General features: G+C 39.5%; 1 protein-coding gene across 2 annotated transcripts in view; it reads left to right on the top strand.

Moving 5' to 3' along the window:
- Positions 1-17660, top strand: part of PTBP1 (polypyrimidine tract binding protein 1) — a 45681-nt gene that overhangs the window by 15273 nt on the left and 12748 nt on the right. For both annotated transcript variants that reach the window (XM_053702834.1, XM_053702833.1), the window contains 5 exons: positions 4394-4566; positions 5993-6139; positions 11719-11889; positions 13438-13548; positions 15153-15324. In XM_053702834.1, the coding sequence (XP_053558809.1) occupies positions 4546-4566; positions 5993-6139; positions 11719-11889; positions 13438-13548; positions 15153-15324 (622 nt within the window). In that variant the 5' untranslated portion in view covers positions 4394-4545. The remainder of the gene's footprint in view (positions 1-4393; positions 4567-5992; positions 6140-11718; positions 11890-13437; positions 13549-15152; positions 15325-17660) is intronic.

Genomic DNA, 17660 nt, shown 5'->3' with positions numbered 1-17660 from the left:
TCACAAAGGTACTAGGGTCCCTTCTAGCGGTGCTAAGACCAAGGGGCATTGCAGTAGTACCTTACCTGGACGACATTCTGATTCAAGCGTCGTCCCTTCCTCAAGCAAAGGCTCACACGGACATTGTCCTGGCCTTTCTCAGATCTCACGGCTGGAAAGTGAACGTGGAAAAGAGTTCTCTATCCCCGTCAACAAGGGTTCCCTTCTTGGGAACAATTATAGACTCCTTAGAAATGAGGATCTTTCTAACAGAGGCCAGAAAAACAAAGCTTCTGGACTCTTGTCGGATACTTCATTCCGTTCCTCTTCCTTCCATAGCTCAGTGCATGGAAGTGATCGGGTTGATGGTGGCGGCGATGGACATAGTTCCTTTTGCGCGCATTCATCTAAGACCATTACAACTGTGCATGCTCAGTCAGTGGAATGGGGACTATACAGACTTGTCTCCGAAGATACAAGTAAATCAGAGGACCAGAGACTCACTCCGTTGGTGGCTGTCCCTGGACAATCTGTCTCAAGGGATGATGTTCCACAGACCAGAGTGGGTCATTGTCACGACCGACGCCAGTCTGATAGGCTGGGGCGCGGTCTGGGGATCCCTGAAAGCTCAGGGTCTTTGGTCTCGGGAAGAATCTCTTCTACCGATAAATATTCTGGAACTGAGAGCGATATTCAATGCGCTCCAGGCCTGGCCCCAGCTTGCGAGGACCAGGTTCATTCGGTTTCAATCAGACAACATGACGACTGTTGCGTACATCAACCATCAGGGGGGAACAAGGAGTTCCCTAGCGATGGAAGAAGTAACCAAAATTATTCTTTGGGCGGAGTCTCACTCCTGCCACCTGTCTGCTATCCACATCCCAGGAGTGGAAAATTGGGAAGCGGATTTTCTGAGTCGTCAGACATTGCATCCGGGGGAGTGGGAACTCCATCCGGAAATCTTTGCCCAAGTCACTCACCTGTGGGGCATTCCAGACATGGATCTGATGGCCTCTCGTCAGAACTTCAAAGTTCCTTGCTACGGGGCCAGATCCAGGGATCCCAAGGCGGCTCTAGTGGATGCACTAGTAGCACCTTGGACCTTCAAACTAGCTTATGTGTTCCCGCCATTTCCTCTCATCCCCAGGCTGATAGCCAGGATCAAGCAGGAGAGGGCGTCGGTGATCTTGATAGCTCCTGCGTGGCCACGCAGGACTTGGTATGCAGATCTGGTGAATATGTCATCGGCTCCACCTTGGAAGCTACCTTTGAGACGAGACCTTCTTGTTCAGGGTCCGTTCGAACATCCGAATCTGGTTTCACTCCAGCTGACTGCGTGGAGATTGAACGCTTGATTTTATCGAAGCGAGGATTCTCAGATTCTGTGATCGATACTCTGGTTCAGGCCAGAAAGCCTGTGACTAGAAAGATTTACCACAAAATTTGGAAAAAATATATCTGTTGGTGTGAATCTAAAGGATTCCCTTGGGACAAGGTTAAGATTCCTAGGATTCTATCCTTCCTTCAAGAAGGATTGGAAAAAGGATTATCGGCAAGTTCCCTGAAGGGACAGATTTCTGCCTTGTCGGTATTACTTCACAAAAAGCTGGCAGCTGTGCCAGATGTTCAAGCCTTTGTTCAGGCTCTGGTTAGAATCAAGCCTGTTTACAAACCTTTGACTCCTCCTTGGAGTCTCAATTTAGTTCTTTCAGTTCTTCAGGGGGTTCCGTTTGAACCCTTACATTCCGTTGATATTAAGTTATTATCTTGGAAAGTTTTGTTTTTAGTTGCGATTTCTTCTGCTAGAAGAGTCTCAGAATTATCTGCTCTGCAGTGTTCTCCTCCTTATCTGGTGTTCCATGCAGATAAGGTGGTTTTACGTACTAAACCTGGTTTTCTTCCAAAAGTTGTTTCTAACAAAAACATTAACCAGGAGATTATCGTACCTTCTCTGTGTCCAAAACCAGTTTCAAAGAAGGAACGTTTGTTGCACAATTTGGATGTTGTTCGCGCTCTAAAATTCTATTTAGATGCTACAAAGGATTTTAGACAAACATCTTCCTTGTTTGTTGTTTATTCAGGTAAAAGGAGAGGTCAAAAAGCAACTTCTACCTCTCTCTCTTTTTGGATTAAAAGCATCATCAGATTGGCTTACGAGACTGCCGGACGGCAGCCTCCCGAAAGAATCACAGCTCATTCCACTAGGGCTGTGGCTTCCACATGGGCCTTCAAGAACGAGGCTTCTGTTGATCAGATATGTAGGGCAGCGACTTGGTCTTCACTGCACACTTTTACCAAATTTTACAAGTTTGATACTTTTGCTTCTTCTGAGGCTATTTTTGGGAGAAAGGTTTTGCAAGCCGTGGTGCCTTCCATTTAGGTGACCTGATTTGCTCCCTCCCTTCATCCGTGTCCTAAAGCTTTGGTATTGGTTCCCACAAGTAAGGATGACGCCGTGGACCGGACACACCTATGTTGGAGAAAACAGAATTTATGTTTACCTGATAAATTTCTTTCTCCAACGGTGTGTCCGGTCCACGGCCCGCCCTGGTTTTTTTAATCAGGTCTGATATTTTATTTTCTTTAACTACAGTCACCACGGTACCATATGGTTTCTCCTATGCAAATATTCCTCCTTAACGTCGGTCGAATGACTGGGGTAGGCGGAGCCTAGGAGGGATCATGTGACCAGCTTTGCTGGGCTCTTTGCCATTTCCTGTTGGGGAAGAGAATATCCCACAAGTAAGGATGACGCCGTGGACCGGACACACCGTTGGAGAAAGAAATTTATCAGGTAAACATAAATTCTGTTTTTTCAAGGTTTAATGTACACATTAAACGTTAAATTGTGCAATTTCATTTTGTGCTTTAAAGGGACACTGAACCCAATTTTTTTTTTCTTTCATGATTCAGATAGATCATGAAATTTTAAGCAACTTTCTAATTTACTCCTATTTTTCTTCGTTCTCTTGATATTTTTATTTTAAAAGCAGGAACGTAAATCTTAGCAGTTTAGCACAATGGATAGCTTTCTTATTGGAGGCTTACATTTACCCACTAATAAGCAAGCATAACCCAGGTTTTCAACCAAAAATGGGCTTGCTCCTATGCATCACATTCCTGCTTTTTAAATAAAGATAGCAAGACAACGAAGAAAAATTTATAATAGGAGTAAATTAGAAAGTTGCTTAAAATTGCACGCTCTATCTGAATCATGAAATAGAAAATTTGAGTTTAGTGTCCCTTTAACTATTAGACTCTATTACACTGCCCCCACCTGGCTAATTTATAATGCCACCTGGCTGGAATTCTTTGTGTGGAGAACACTGCTGCCTGTCTGGCGTCCTGGGTGCTGTGAGATACAATTCACACAACCTTGTAGAAGTAAATTGGAAAGTTTATCTAAAATTGTATGCCAGAAATCATGAAAGGAAAATTGGCGTTAGTATGTATTTTTTTTTTTTTTTTTTAAATTGCCTAGGTAAAAGTAAATTAAAAAATAGTTTAAAATAATCTCTTTGAATTGTGTGTGGAAAATTATGGGTTTCAAGTGTGTGTTCTAAATTACCATGTAATCGGGTGCCTTTTCTGTAGCCTGTCAGTAAATTGACATGGTAGCCAATTGTTAAACATTTTAACATATTAACTGCACTTGTGTTTTTTTGTTTTTGTCTTTCAATGGCCATACTACGTATAAAATAAAGTTCTCTTTCAATCTCATTGACCCGTTGAAGTTGGCAATTTTTTTTTAAAGTAAATAAGGTGGAAAGTTAATGAGTGATATAGACTGCCTGTTTATTTCTGTGGAGTTTAACTTTATATATGAATATCTAGAATTATTATACACTCCCTAAAGTGTAAATGGTCTTAATTGCAACTGCAGCGATAAAGCTCATTCATTGCTACAACTACATCGTTTGGCAGCATTTTGGGCTTTTGTTTTTTTTCTTTTTGTCCTGATTAAGCCAGTGTGTGTGTTGTAGCGTGCCCCCTTTGGCGTCCAGCAAAGGGGCGTTATGATTGGTTACTGCAAGATTCATCCTTTTACACTGCATTGTACATTCCGCAGTTCCTCTGCCCGCAATGCATAGTCTAAGAAAATGAAAGGGTGATTATTTTATATATTTTAGCATCTTCAATGATTTTAATCCATGTAATTGCCCTTCATTTACAAATATTGAGTGTATAGCTTAACTTTACAATTACTTTAATAAGCGATGGAAGTAGTTTGTATCATCCTTTCCTTAGTGTGGTGTCCATAAAATCTGTATATGCAATGAAGTAACTTTAGTTGCACAAAGTCTAAAGAGGTTTTGATTTGCATAGGTTTGCCAAAGTTAGTTTTTTGCAAGTAATACTTCCCTATCATACAAAATACACTTGTTAGTTTGTTTTAATGGTACTTTATTTGCAGCGAATGGCAATGACAGTAAGAAGTTCAAAGGTGACAGCAGAAGTGTAGCTGTTGGTTCCAGAGTTATCCATGTCCGTAAGCTACCAGGAGACGTTACAGAAGCTGAAGTCATATCATTGGGACTTCCTTTTGGCAAAGTTACCAACTTGCTAATGTTAAAAGGCAAAAATCAGGTATTTTTATTTTTTTATTTCTTTAATTGGTCATCCTTTTAGGTTGCAATGGCATAGCTTTAAGGTTGTTCCTGATCAAATACATGTGCTAATGTTCATACCTATATAAATACTGTAAAGCTAAAAGGAATGAATAACGGACCCTAAGAATTCGGAAAAATGATCTCTGCAGTACCAGCCTCATTGTGGGGAACTGTTTCATTTATGTGATTACACAGCTTAGAGACATAAATATGCTAAATTAATCAAAAGTAACAACCGAAACTTGCTCTTTCTAGGCTGCCATATCGTTACAAACCTTGGCACTTGCACTGTCTATCTTTAGTGCTATTGGGAGATGGAGAGAGTGGGAGCTGGGCCTACTCTACCAAAATTGTTTTGGAGACAGGAGGGAAGGGATGCTACACAGCAGAAATAATATGGAGTTAGGGCTGGGCCTGCAGTAGGGGGGAGGTGGGGCTGCTAAACTACAGAAAAATAATAAAAATAAAACTAAGCTTTGTACAGGCTGACAGCTGGCTGTAACTAAGATAGTGTGCACAATTGGGAGGGCAGGGTTAGAGAGCCGTTTGATTACTGCATATAATCCATTAACCCTTTGAGTGCTAAGCACTTTCCCACCTGGGTGCTAAGCTGATTTTTTTTTTTTCACTCAGATCCCCAAGACTTATACTGTTGGAAAGGTTAGGTGATTACCTTTCCAACGGTGGATCTTGGGGGGGTTGGTACCTGCTTAGATGCCTGAGATACAGGCTTCTAAGCAGCATGCCCCCATAACCTATACTTTATGTTGTCCATTTTAAATAGTTGCACAGTGACAGCATTGTGTGTGACGTCACCTCACAAAACGTGAAGCCCCGGCGATGCCTGTCTATACAGGCCCGATCGCCGGGGTAGGAGCGGGTGGAAGCTGTTGGGAGTGTAAACTCTGCATTAAAATACTGTTACCATCTAACTATCCCATTCACTGTCTGGAATTTCAGAAGTGTGGTGCACACTTGCAATTAGTGCAACTAATAGACATGCATAGCTTTACAATAAGTTTTTGGAAGTTTCTGAAAAAATTGACCCCTTAGAAACTTTTACAACCATATTGTCTTATGACTGTAGTAGTTGTGTAAATGATTTCAGTTAGAAACACGGTCTGTGAAAAATTAGCATTTTTTTAATTTTTTTTTTTTTAATAGGATTGCATTTGACAGAGATTAAATATAATGTGCCTAGATCAACACATTGGGTTGTCTGCTAAAAAAATAAAATTTGTTTTGATGGGTACATAAAAAAAAAAAAGGTGTAATAGCAAAAATGATTAAAATTTTGGTGTTTTGGGTAAGTTTTTCTCTGATATTCCCTGTAGGGGTTAATGAGGTTCTCTTTTTCCAGTCATTTAACTTGGATTAACAAGATTACATTTTTCCATCTTTAGGCATTTCTAGAAATGAACACAGAGGAGGCTGCAAACACCATGGTAAGTTATTACACCACCGTCACACCGGTCCTTCGAAGTCAGCCCATCTACATCCAGTACTCCAACCACAAAGAGCTGAAGACTGACAACTCTCCCAACCAAGCAGTAAGCATTAGAGCATTGTTATCTTTGTATGTAACTCAACTAAGACCTCCCAAAGTTCTGTTAATTAAAGGGACAGTATACACTCATTTTCATATAACTGCATGTAATAGACACTACTATAAAGAATAAGATGCACAGATACTGATATAAAAATCCAGTATAAAACTTTAAAAACTTACTTAGAAGCTGTCAGTTTGGCTCTGTTGAAAAGGTAGCTGGAAAGCCCACTGCGAGTGGCAAATAAGACACTTCCCTCCCCCTTCTTTTGCATATGAAAAGACCCTTTACACGAACAGCAGCAAGCTGGAGAAGGTAGCTGACAGTATTCACATAAAACTTTGGGGCTTGGTTAGGAGTCTGAAAATCAGCAATGTTATTTAAAAATAAGCAAAACTATACATTTATTTTAAAATAAAACTTTATGGGCTATATAAATCATCTACAAAACATTTATGCAAAGAAAAAATGAGTGTATAATGTCCCTTTAAATACAACTTAACAGTATGTTCTGTTTAATAAATGTAACTTGTGGGTCTCTGCTTTGATTGTAATTCTGAAACATTTTGGCCTTTTTTTTTTTCTCCTTAAGATCATAATAGGTTGTCTTGTCTTTGTTAGTCTTTTTTCTTTTACAAGATACAAGTCCACGGATTTCATCCTTATGGGATTATGCTTCCTGTTTAGCAGGAAGTGGCAAAGAGCAACACAGCAGAGCTGTATATATAGCTCCTCCCTTCCCTCCCACCCCCAGTCATTCTCTTTGCCTGTGTTAGTGATAGGAAGAGGTAAAGTGAGGTGTTTAGATTCTTCAATCAAGAAGTTTTTTATTTTAAAAAGGTGCCAGCAAGTACCTTTTTCCTCAGGGAGAAATAGTCAGTCTAACTTCCCAAGAGGAGTGGAGACATTTTTATTTTTCTACCCTGATGTTGATGATCTTAGCAAAAATTATCGAAGATCCATGCTGGTTCCCACAGAGCAGTTGAAGGTAGTGTAAAGAAACATATTCAGTGTGGAGAACCGTGTCATGCTACAAGCAGCATTGGGGTATGTTCAGCCATTTACTTCTGGGGAGAGTTGATGCATAAGAACATGCTGACATTATTCCCTATCTGGGGAGGGGTAAACAGTATTCACTATATGTATAGAAATGGTGTACCTGGAATTCCCTTTAGGTTGATTGCTAAATATGTCTGAGGACTTCATTTAGGATATCAAGTGTGGGCTAAACGCTGGGAGATGCGGTTGCTGGCTATAGTGCTGGCCTTGTCATATAATAACGTTCTGGAAGAGAAAGTTACGTTTTGTAATTGGCAAGCATGTTTGTTTTCCTTGTGTATGTAAGAGGGGCACATGGCATATATATTTTATTTTGAGAAGTAATTTGATTTCAGAGCTCAATATTTCAAGTAAAGAACGTCTATTATTGCTTCAGAGCTCAATTTTTAAAATAAGGATTGACTATTATTGCTATTGCTAGTCTAACATGTCTGAACTTGAGGAAACTACTTGTTCTATGTGTTTAGATGCCATTGTGGAACCCCCTCTTACTTTTTGTCCCTCATGTACTGAAAGGGCCTTACAATGTAAAGGGCAGATTTTCTTAAGGAAAGTGTGTCTAAGGATGATTCTCAGTCTGAGAATCAGGGTATGCAGCTACTCTCTCCCCATGCGTCACAACCTTTTAACGCCCACCCAAGCGACGCCGGGTTCTTCAACCACGTCTACTTCATTTACTCTGCAGGATATGGCTGCAGTTATGTCATCTACCCTTACAGAAGTTTGCCAGTGTTACAGGGCAAACGCAGCAGGACAGAAGTCACTTTGTTAGCTATTTCTGATGTACCCTCACAGGGATCTGATCTGGGGGGTCAGGGAACTTCTGTCTGAGGGGGTACTTTCTGATTCGGGAAATGTTACCTCAGACGGACTCGGACGTCATGTCCTTTAGATTTAAGCTTGAACACCTCCGCCTGTTGCTTCGGGAGGTTTTAGCGACTCTGGATGACGGACTCTTGTGGTTCCACCAGAGAAATTGTGTAAGATGGACAAATACTTAGAGGTGCCTACTTACTCTGTTTTTTCCGGTTCCTAAGAGAATCTCTATTACACAGGAATGGGAAAGACCGGGTATCCCGTTCTCACCTTCTCCTAATTTTAAGAAAATGTATCCCATATCTGACACTATTCAGGACTCTTGGCAAACAGTCCCTAAGGTGGAGGGATCTATATCTACCCTGGCTAAGCGCACAACTATTCCTATTGAGGACAGTTGTGCTTTCAAAGACCCTATGGATAAGAAATTGGAGGGTCTTCTAAAGTTATTTATTCATCAGGGTTTCCCTTTACAACCGACAACCTGCATTGTACCAGTTACCACTGCGGCGGCTTTCTGGTTTGACGCCTTAGAAGAGTCTCTTAAGACTGACTCCTTTAGAGGAAATTTTAGATAGAATTAAGACTCTTAAGCTGGCTAATTAATTTATTACGGATGCCGCCATTCAGATTGCCAAGTTGGCTGCTAAGAATGCCTTATTTGCCATTTTAGAGCGTTATGGTTAAAGTCTTGGTCTGCTGATGTGTCCTCTAAATCAAAGCTTTTGGCTATTCCTTTCAAAGGAAAGACCCTATTCGGGCCTGACTTGAAAGAAATAATTTCTGACATTACGGGAGGTAAGCGTCATCTCCTACCTCAGGATAAAGCAGCTAAACTGAGGGGTAAAAAACTAATTTTCGTTCCTTTCGGAACTTCAAAGGAGTCCCCGCTTCTTCCGCTAAACAGGAAGGGAATTTTTCACAAGGCTGTCTGGAGACCCAACCAGGCTTGGAACCAAGGTAAACAAGACAGCATGAAGGGGGGCGGCCCCCGATCCGGGAACGGATCTAGTAGGGGGCAGACTTTCTCTTTTTGCCCAGGCTTGGGTAAGAGATGTTCAGGACCCCTGGATATTGGCAATCGTGTCTCATGGGTATCAATTGGAATTCCAAGGGGGAGGTTCCTTCTTTCACGATTGTCTGTAGACCTGATGAAAAGAGAGGCGTTCTTACTTTGTGTAAAAGACCTCTCTACTATGGGAGTAATTTGTCCCGTTCCAATACTGAAACGGGCAGGGGTTTTGCTCAAATCTTTTCGTGGTTCCCAAAAAAGAGGGAACGTTCAGACCCATTTTAGGTCTCAAGAGTCTAAACCAGTTTCTCAGTCCCATCCTTAAAGATGGAGACTATTCGAACAATTCTGCCATTGATCCAGGAGGGTCAATATATGACTACCGTGGACTTGAAGGATGCATACCTTCATATTCCTATCCACAAGGATCATCATCAGTTCCTAAGGTTTGCCTTCCTGGACAAAATTTCCAGTTTGTGGCTCTTCCCTTTGGGTTGGCCACAGCACCCAGGATCTTCACGAAGGTTCTAGGGTCGCTTCTGGCGGTTCTCAGGCCGCAGGGTATTGCAGTGGCGCCTTATCTAGACTATATTTTGATCCAGGCGTCTTACCATCTGTCAGTCTCATACAGACATAGTTCTGTCCTTTCTGAGGACTCACGGGTGAAAGGTGAATCTAGAAAAGAGTTCATTAATTCCCCAGACCAGGGTTCCCTTCCTGGGAACTATAATAGATTCCATATCCACGAACATTTTCTTGACAGAGGTCAGAAAGTTAAAGATTCTGAATACATGCCGAGCCCTTCAGTCCAATCCTCTGCCATCAGTGGCTCAGTGCATGGAGGTAATTGGATTGATGGTGGCAGCAATGGACATCATTCAGTTTGCTCGTTTTCATCTCAGACCGCTACAACTGAACATGCTCGGGCAATGGAATGGAGATTATGCAAATGTGTCTCCTCAGATAGATCTAGATCAGAAGACCAGAGACTCTTCTTTGGTGGTTGTCGCCAGATCATCTGTCCCAAGGGACGTGCTTCCGCAGACCCTCATGGGTGATAGTGACAACGGACGCCAGCCTACTAGGTTGGGGGTGCAGTCTGGAATTCCCTGAAGGCTCAGGGTGTGTGGACTCGGTCAGAGTCTCTACTTCCAATCAATATTCTGGAATTGAGAGCAATATTCAATGCGCTTCAGGCTTGGCCTCAGTTGACTTCCGCCAAATTCATCCGTTTTCAGTTGGACAACATCACGACTGTGGCTTACATCAAACAGGGAGGAACAAAAAGTTCCTTTGCGATGACAGAAGTATCCAAGATGATTCGGTGGACGGAGGCTCACTCTTGTTATCTGTCAATTTACATCCCAGGAGTGGACAACTGGGAAGCGGACTTTTTAAGCAGACAGACGTTTCATCCGGCGGAGTGGGAACTCCATCCAGAGGTCTTTGCCACTCTTATTCTCAGATGGGGCAGACCGGAATTGGATCTGATGGCGTCTCATCAGAATGCCAAGCTTCCAAGATACGGATCCGGGTCAAGGGATCCTCAGGCCGAACTGATAGATGCCTTGGCAGTGCCTTGGTCGTTCAACCTAGCTTAAGTTTCCACCGTTTGCTCTCCTTCCCCGGGTGATTGCTCGGATAAAATAGGAGAGGATTTCAGTAATTCTAATCGCGCATGCGTGGCCTCGCAGGACTTGGTATGCCGATCTAGTGGACATGTCCTCTCTGCCACCGTGGAAGCTTCCATTGAGGCAGGACCTTCTCATTCAGGGACCCTTCCAAAATCCGAATCTAGTCTGTTGCACTACTTGGGCCTGGTCCGTGCCCTTAAGTTTTACTTGCAGGCGACTAAAGAATTTCGTCAATCATCTTCATTATTTGTTTTCTCTGGAAAGCATAGGGGCCAGAAAGCTACGGCTACCTCTTTCTTTTTGGCTGCAGAGTATCATCCGTCTGGCATATGAGACTGCTGGACAGCAGCCTCCTGAAAGAATTATGGCTCATTCTACTAGGGCTGTGGCTTTCTCACAGGCATTTAAAAACGATGCTTCAGTTGAACAGATTTGCAAGGCTGCAACTTGGTCGTCTCTTCGCACTTTTTCCAAATTTTCCAAATTTGATGCTTCTTCTGAGGCTGTTTTAGGGAAACAGGTTCTTCAAGCAGTGGTGCCTTCTGTTTAGGTTCTGGTCTTGTTCCTCCATTTCATCAGTGTCCTATAGCTTTGGTATTATATCCCATAAGTAAGGATGAAATCCGTGGACTCGTATCTTGTAAAAGAAAAGTAAATTTATGCTTACCTAATTTATTTCTTTTACGATAAGACAAGTCCACGGCCCACCCTGTTTTTCTAAGACAGGTTTTTCTTTTTGTTAAACTTCAGTCACCTTTGCACCTTAGCTTTTCCTTTCTCTTCCTAACTTCGGTCGAATGACTGGAGGTGGGAGGGAAGGGAGGAGCTATATATATACAGCTCTGCTGTGGTGCTCTTTGCCACTTCCTGCTAAACAGGAGGCGTAATCCCATAAGTAAGGATGAAATCCGTGGACTCGTCGTATCGTAAAAGAAATAAATTTATCAGGTAAGCATAAATTTCTTATTTTTATTACAAAAAAATGTGGACTAAAGAAACCGCAAAAACATTAACTTTGTTGTTGAGCAGTTCTTTTATGCAAAATATCTTTTTAATTACAGCGGGCACAAGCCGCCCTACAGGCAGTAAATTCTGTACAGTCTGGGAATATTGCACTTTCTGCGTCTGCTGCCGCAGTTGATGCTGGTATGACCATGTCGGGACAGAGCCCAGTCTTGAGAGTAATTGTTGAAAATCTCTTCTATCCGGTTACACTAGATGTGCTACATCAGGTAAGAGTGGCTTACACAGCAACACTGATTTAATTAGGGTGGAATATTTAAGGGGACAGTAAACACCTTTTTATTTTTTAAATGAAATGTTTAGCTTTGCATAATGAGAGAACTTTCTAATATACTTTGTTTTATTTTGCCTAATTTTCATGACATTTTGGCTCTTTAAATTGAGTAGTTTCTACTTCTTAGAAAGAAATACTCTTGCTTATCACGGCTAACTTCATATCTTATTAATTGGCTTTAGCTTCTAACAACTTCAAAACCATACTTCCTGCAGAGTAAAGCTGATATTAGCTTCTCAATGTAAGGCAAATAAATGGTGGGTGGGGTTTGGCTATTGAAAAATAATTGCAGTAAACCTTTATTTTTGCCTTATGTTCTCTAGCAACACAACAGAAATGTCTTACAATTACAAGGTGTTTACTGTAATAAGTGTGTATATACACATCTCACACCAAAGCAGACTGGGTACAAGATCCACTAGACAGAAAACAAAAATATAGAACACACTGCAAAAGAAACTAGCTGTCTCTCACTGCCAGAAAACTGTCATAGCCCAAACGTGAAACGCATAAGTAAATTTAAATGAGATTTTTCATGCCTACATATAAGCAAGTCATACATTGATAAATGTACCCAAGATAATTTAACTTTGTACCCTTCTAAGTGGTAGTTTTGTGTCTCCTCCTTTTACTTAGTAAATGTGTCTCTGCTTTTTATTTTTTATTAGGGTTATATGTGTCCCTGGAGTAAAATGTTTTGCTCCCTTTTTAGATTTTACCCACCTTCCAGTAAATTGTGTGGTCCTGTACCATGTTTACCCTCTCTCAAGGCCACATAGTCAGTTTTGTCACTTGCACATGTGGGATCTCTTGTATTGGATTGTAGCTGCCACTTAAAGGGACATTCCGGTCAAAATTTTAATGCACATAGATGAATTACATCTTTGTATAGAAACCTATTTGCCATATACACATATTGGCAAAAATGCTTATAGTAAAAGTTATTACTGTTTTAGTGTTGGCATTTTTCTCTGCATGTGAAGCATAGCTAGACATTCTGTCCACCAGCATTTTAAATACTGTACCTTCTCAGAGTGCCAGTGGGGACTATGTCCGCAATTAAATTGAGTCATTACCAGATAGTACAAGCACCTTAGGCTCTCTGAGCAAGTGCTGTGATTTAAAATGCATGGTGCATACTTAAATACTTATGAAAAAGCTGTAGCTTTTATTAGAAACACGTTTGCTAATACATGTATATTACAAAAATACTTCTATTCAAAATTGAAATAAATCCATGTGGATTGAAGTTTTGGCTGTAATGTCCCTTTAAGGGTTCAAATATGTAAGCTAGGAAGATGCTCCAAGCTGACAAGTGGTTTAAAAAGTCATTGCAGTTTTCAGCCGTAAGGGACAGAATCTTTATTTTGCAGTACTATACTCTCTTGCCATGTCTTAAGTGTTATAGATACTTTTTGCTAAAATCTGAATTTCTCAGTAGCTAATCCTATTACCATTTTTTTTTTATCCCCCCCCAACCTAGATTTTTTCCAAGTTTGGAACTGTGCTGAAAATAATCACTTTTACAAAAAATAACCAGTTTCAAGCACTGTTGCAGTATGGTGATCCACTGAGTGCCCAACATGCAAAACTGGTGAGTAATTTTCTGTTCCACACATTCCTTTTGGAATATTTTCTGAAATGTAAGTATGTATTAAATTACTGCTTTTATAGTGTATTTTTAAGAAGTACATTAAAAATTTTAACTTTCACAATGCAGAAAGAGTGCAGTTTTTAGGGACTTTTTGTGCAGTCCTTTTTTATATGCACACTTTATTGCGGCACTAGCTACTACAGAGCCATGTGCAAGAGTTCAATGTGTACGTAGGAGTGAAGTTCTACTGTATTCAATGGTCTTTTAAGTTGAATTAATCATTTGAAATACATACGAAGTGTTGGAATATAACCATGCATTTCAAAATATTTGCATATGGGTCTAAAAGCATTAAAAAAAAAAAATTTGTTAGCATTTTGCTTTTTTAAAAGCTGTAATGAACTCTGCATACTTAATGTATAAATGTTATGCAGTAAATTCTGTTAATTGTGCTCAGTAATTGCTTAGATCCTCAGAGTGTCTGCCTTAGGATTTTTACACTTCAAAACTTTTTCATGTGTTTATTATATATAGATATAGATATATAATAAAGTTTAATGGGATTTTCTGTATGAATATTTTTGTTTAACACGGTTCCTTTATTACACGTTCCCCAGTTTTGTTTAATCAAATCTGTTAATATACATTTAAACTGATTACCTTGTATGTAAGCCTCTGCAGACTTATCACTCAGTGATTTTTACAAACTTGCACTTGACCTAATTAGTGCTGGTTCCTGCATAACTCCACAGTAGTGAGCACAATGTTATCTATATGGCACACATTAACTGGCACTCTCTGGATTTGAAAAGCCAATTGAATGCAGAGATAAGAGGCAGCCTGCATAAGCTTAGAAACAGGAAGAGAGGTTATAAAGTATATTATAACAATGTTGGTTGTGCAAAGCTAGAGAATGGGTAGTAAAACTGTTCTCTATCTTAAACCATAAATAATGGAGGGGAAAAAGTCTAAGGACCTTTTTTAGCAGGTACACAACAATTAGCCAAAAAAAATAATAATTCAATTTTGATTGCACAAATTATCAATAAATTTAATTATGCAATTGTATGCTATGTATTGTATGCAATTGTATGTATGCATAGGTTAAAATGTGCTCGGACAAAATGCAGAAGCACATTTGTCTGTCTGACATGTCAGATACGCTCTAAAGTGCTCTGTTCTAATCAGAGCCTTGGGTGCCGCAACCGCCTCTGTGAACCTAACCATGGGTTCTACCCCCCACAACATGCTTTTAACTGTATCTTGTGATCTTTATCTATTTTGTCTTTCAATCTTTCTTTCTTAACTACCTGTCTTGTGGCCGGACTGTTATCAGACGGCCATTTGTCTGTCGGAATATTATTCGTCGGAATATTATTCAGTCTGACAAATGTCTGTCGGATAACAGTCCGGCCATGGTTGAAAATGATATACTATTACACTACCCCCACCTGGCTGGAAAAAATTCTGTGGAGAACATATTATAAATGACCTGATAATGCATTTTGATGTGTTTTTATTTTTTTTTTATTTTTAATCTGTTTATTTGTTACCTAATGTCAATGTGTGTGTGAAAAAAATAAAAAAAAATTTTTTCCCCCCAGTCACTAGATGGACAGAACATTTACAACGCCTGTTGTACACTGCGTATTGATTTCTCTAAACTGACTAGTCTGAATGTAAAGTATAACAACGACAAGTCTCGAGACTATACACGTCCTGACCTACCCTCTGGAGATGGACAACCATCTCTGGATCAGGCAATGACTGCTTTTGGTGAGTTAATTTAGTACATAAGTGCTCACATTTTATCTAACTTGGGGACACTGAAGTGGAAATCTAAAGCTTCATGATTCAGAGCATACAGTTTTAATGCACTTTCTAATTTGTTTATGTTATGGTTATTTAAAAGTGTATTATATGGCTGTTGTAGTACATATTTCTGTGTGTATGCATAACTTTATATACACTGTAAGTAAAGGGCAGAGTAAGATGTTGACTCAATATATAACAATTTGGAGCAAGAAAATATCAGCACATTGTTAACGGGACAGTCTACTTCAGAATTTGTTTAAAAAGATGATTCCTTTATTACTCATTCTACAGTTTTGCATAACAAACATGGTTATATTAAAGGCACAGTCTAGTCAAAATTTAACTTGTGACTCAGGATAGGGTTTTAAACAAATTTCCATTTGCTTTGTTCTTTTGGTATTCTTGGTTAAAAGCTAAACCTAAGTAGGCTCATATGCTAATTACTAAACTCTTAAAGGCCACCTTGTCTGAAAGCATTTCACAGTATTAATGGGACATTCTAGTCCAAATTTAAATGCACATAGATTTATTACACCTTTTTGAATAGAAAACTTATATTCTATATACATGTATTCGCAAAATGCTTCTAATAAGAGTTATCACTGTTTTAGTGTTAAACTTTTTTTCACTGCATGTGAAGCAGAGCTAGATATTATTACTGCAGCTGCTCAGATCAGTGGGGGCTTGTATCATGTCAGCAATTAACAGAGTCATTGCTAGATGCTAGAAGCACGTTAGGCTCTCCGAGCAAATGTTGAAATTGCTGGTGCACGGTGCATACTTAAATACATTTTTGAAACGGCTATAGCTTTTATTAGAAGCATTTTTGCTAATACATGTATATTTCAAAATTGATTCTGTTCAATACCGAAATGCACCCATGTGGTTATACACGTGTGTGTGTGTATGTATGTATGTATGTATGTGTGTATATGTGTATATATATATATATATATATATATATATATATATATATATATATATATATATATATATATATATATATATATATATATATATTAACCTGATTACCTTGTATCTAAGACTCTGCAGACTGCCCCCTTAATTCAATTCTTGACAGACTTTCATTTAAGCCAGTCAGTGCTGATAAGTAATTCCATGTGAATGAGCACAATGTTGTCTATTGCACATATGAAGTAGCGCTATTTTACTGTGGAAAACTGTCAATGCACTGAGATATGAGGCAGCCTTCAAGAGCTTATACATTAGCATATGAGCTTACCTAGGTTTTTCTTTCTATAATGAATAGCAAGAGAACAAAGCACATAAAGTAGATAGGAATTTTTTTTTTTTTTTTTTATTGCAGGAACTATCTAAATCACTAACTAGATTGTTCCTTTAATTTGTAAACTTAACCTCTCACTTGATCTTTGTTTCTGCTTAATGTTTCCAGTGACTTGTTCTAGTTGCAGAATATTAAATGTTGGGACATTGCTCCTTTTTTAGCTTTATTTTAAAGTTTTTAAATAAAGCTGTATTTGCTCATTGAAACTTCATTGCGTTGTTCTGATAAACATGTCCATCTTATACAGTGGATATAAAAAGTCTACACACCCCTGTTAAAATGTCAGGTTTCTGTGATGTAAAAAAATGAGACAAAGATAAATCATTTCAGAACTCTTTCCACCTTTTAATGTGACCTATAAACTGTACAACTCAATTGAAAAACAAACTGAAATCTTTTAGGTAAAGGGAAATAAAAACAAAAAACTAAAATAATATGGTTGCTTAAGTGTGAACACCCTTAATCTAATACTTTATTGAAGCACCTTTTTGATTTTATTACAGCACTCAGTCTTTTTGGGTACGAGTTTTTCAGCATGGCACATCTTGACTTGGCAAGATTTGCCCACTCTTCTTTGCAAAAACACGTAAATTTGTCAGAATGCGAGGGCATCTCCTGTGCACAGCCCACAGATCACCCCACAGATTTTGAATTGGATTCAGGTCTGGGCTCTGGCTGGGCCATCCTTTGTTGATTTGGATGTATGGTTTGAGTCGTTGTCATTCTGAAAGATGAAGTTCCTCTTAATGTTCAGCGTTCTAGCAGAAGCCTGAAGGTTTTGTGCCAATATTGTCTGGTATTTGGAACTGTTCATTATTCCCTCTACTTTGACTAAGGCCCCAGTTCCAGCTGAAGAAATACAACCCCAAAGCATGATGCTGACACCACCATGCTTCACTGTGGGTATGGTGTTCTTTTGGTGATATGCAGTGTTTTTGCGCCAAACATATCTTTTGGAATTGTGGCCAAAAAGTTCAACTTTCTTTTCCTC

Source organism: Bombina bombina, chromosome 2 (genome assembly GCF_027579735.1).
Source record: "Bombina bombina isolate aBomBom1 chromosome 2, aBomBom1.pri, whole genome shotgun sequence".
NCBI classification, from domain to species: Eukaryota; Metazoa; Chordata; class Amphibia; order Anura; family Bombinatoridae; genus Bombina; species Bombina bombina.
Note: the sequence above shows the minus strand (reverse complement) of the source record. Positions and strands in the feature narration are given on the sequence as shown.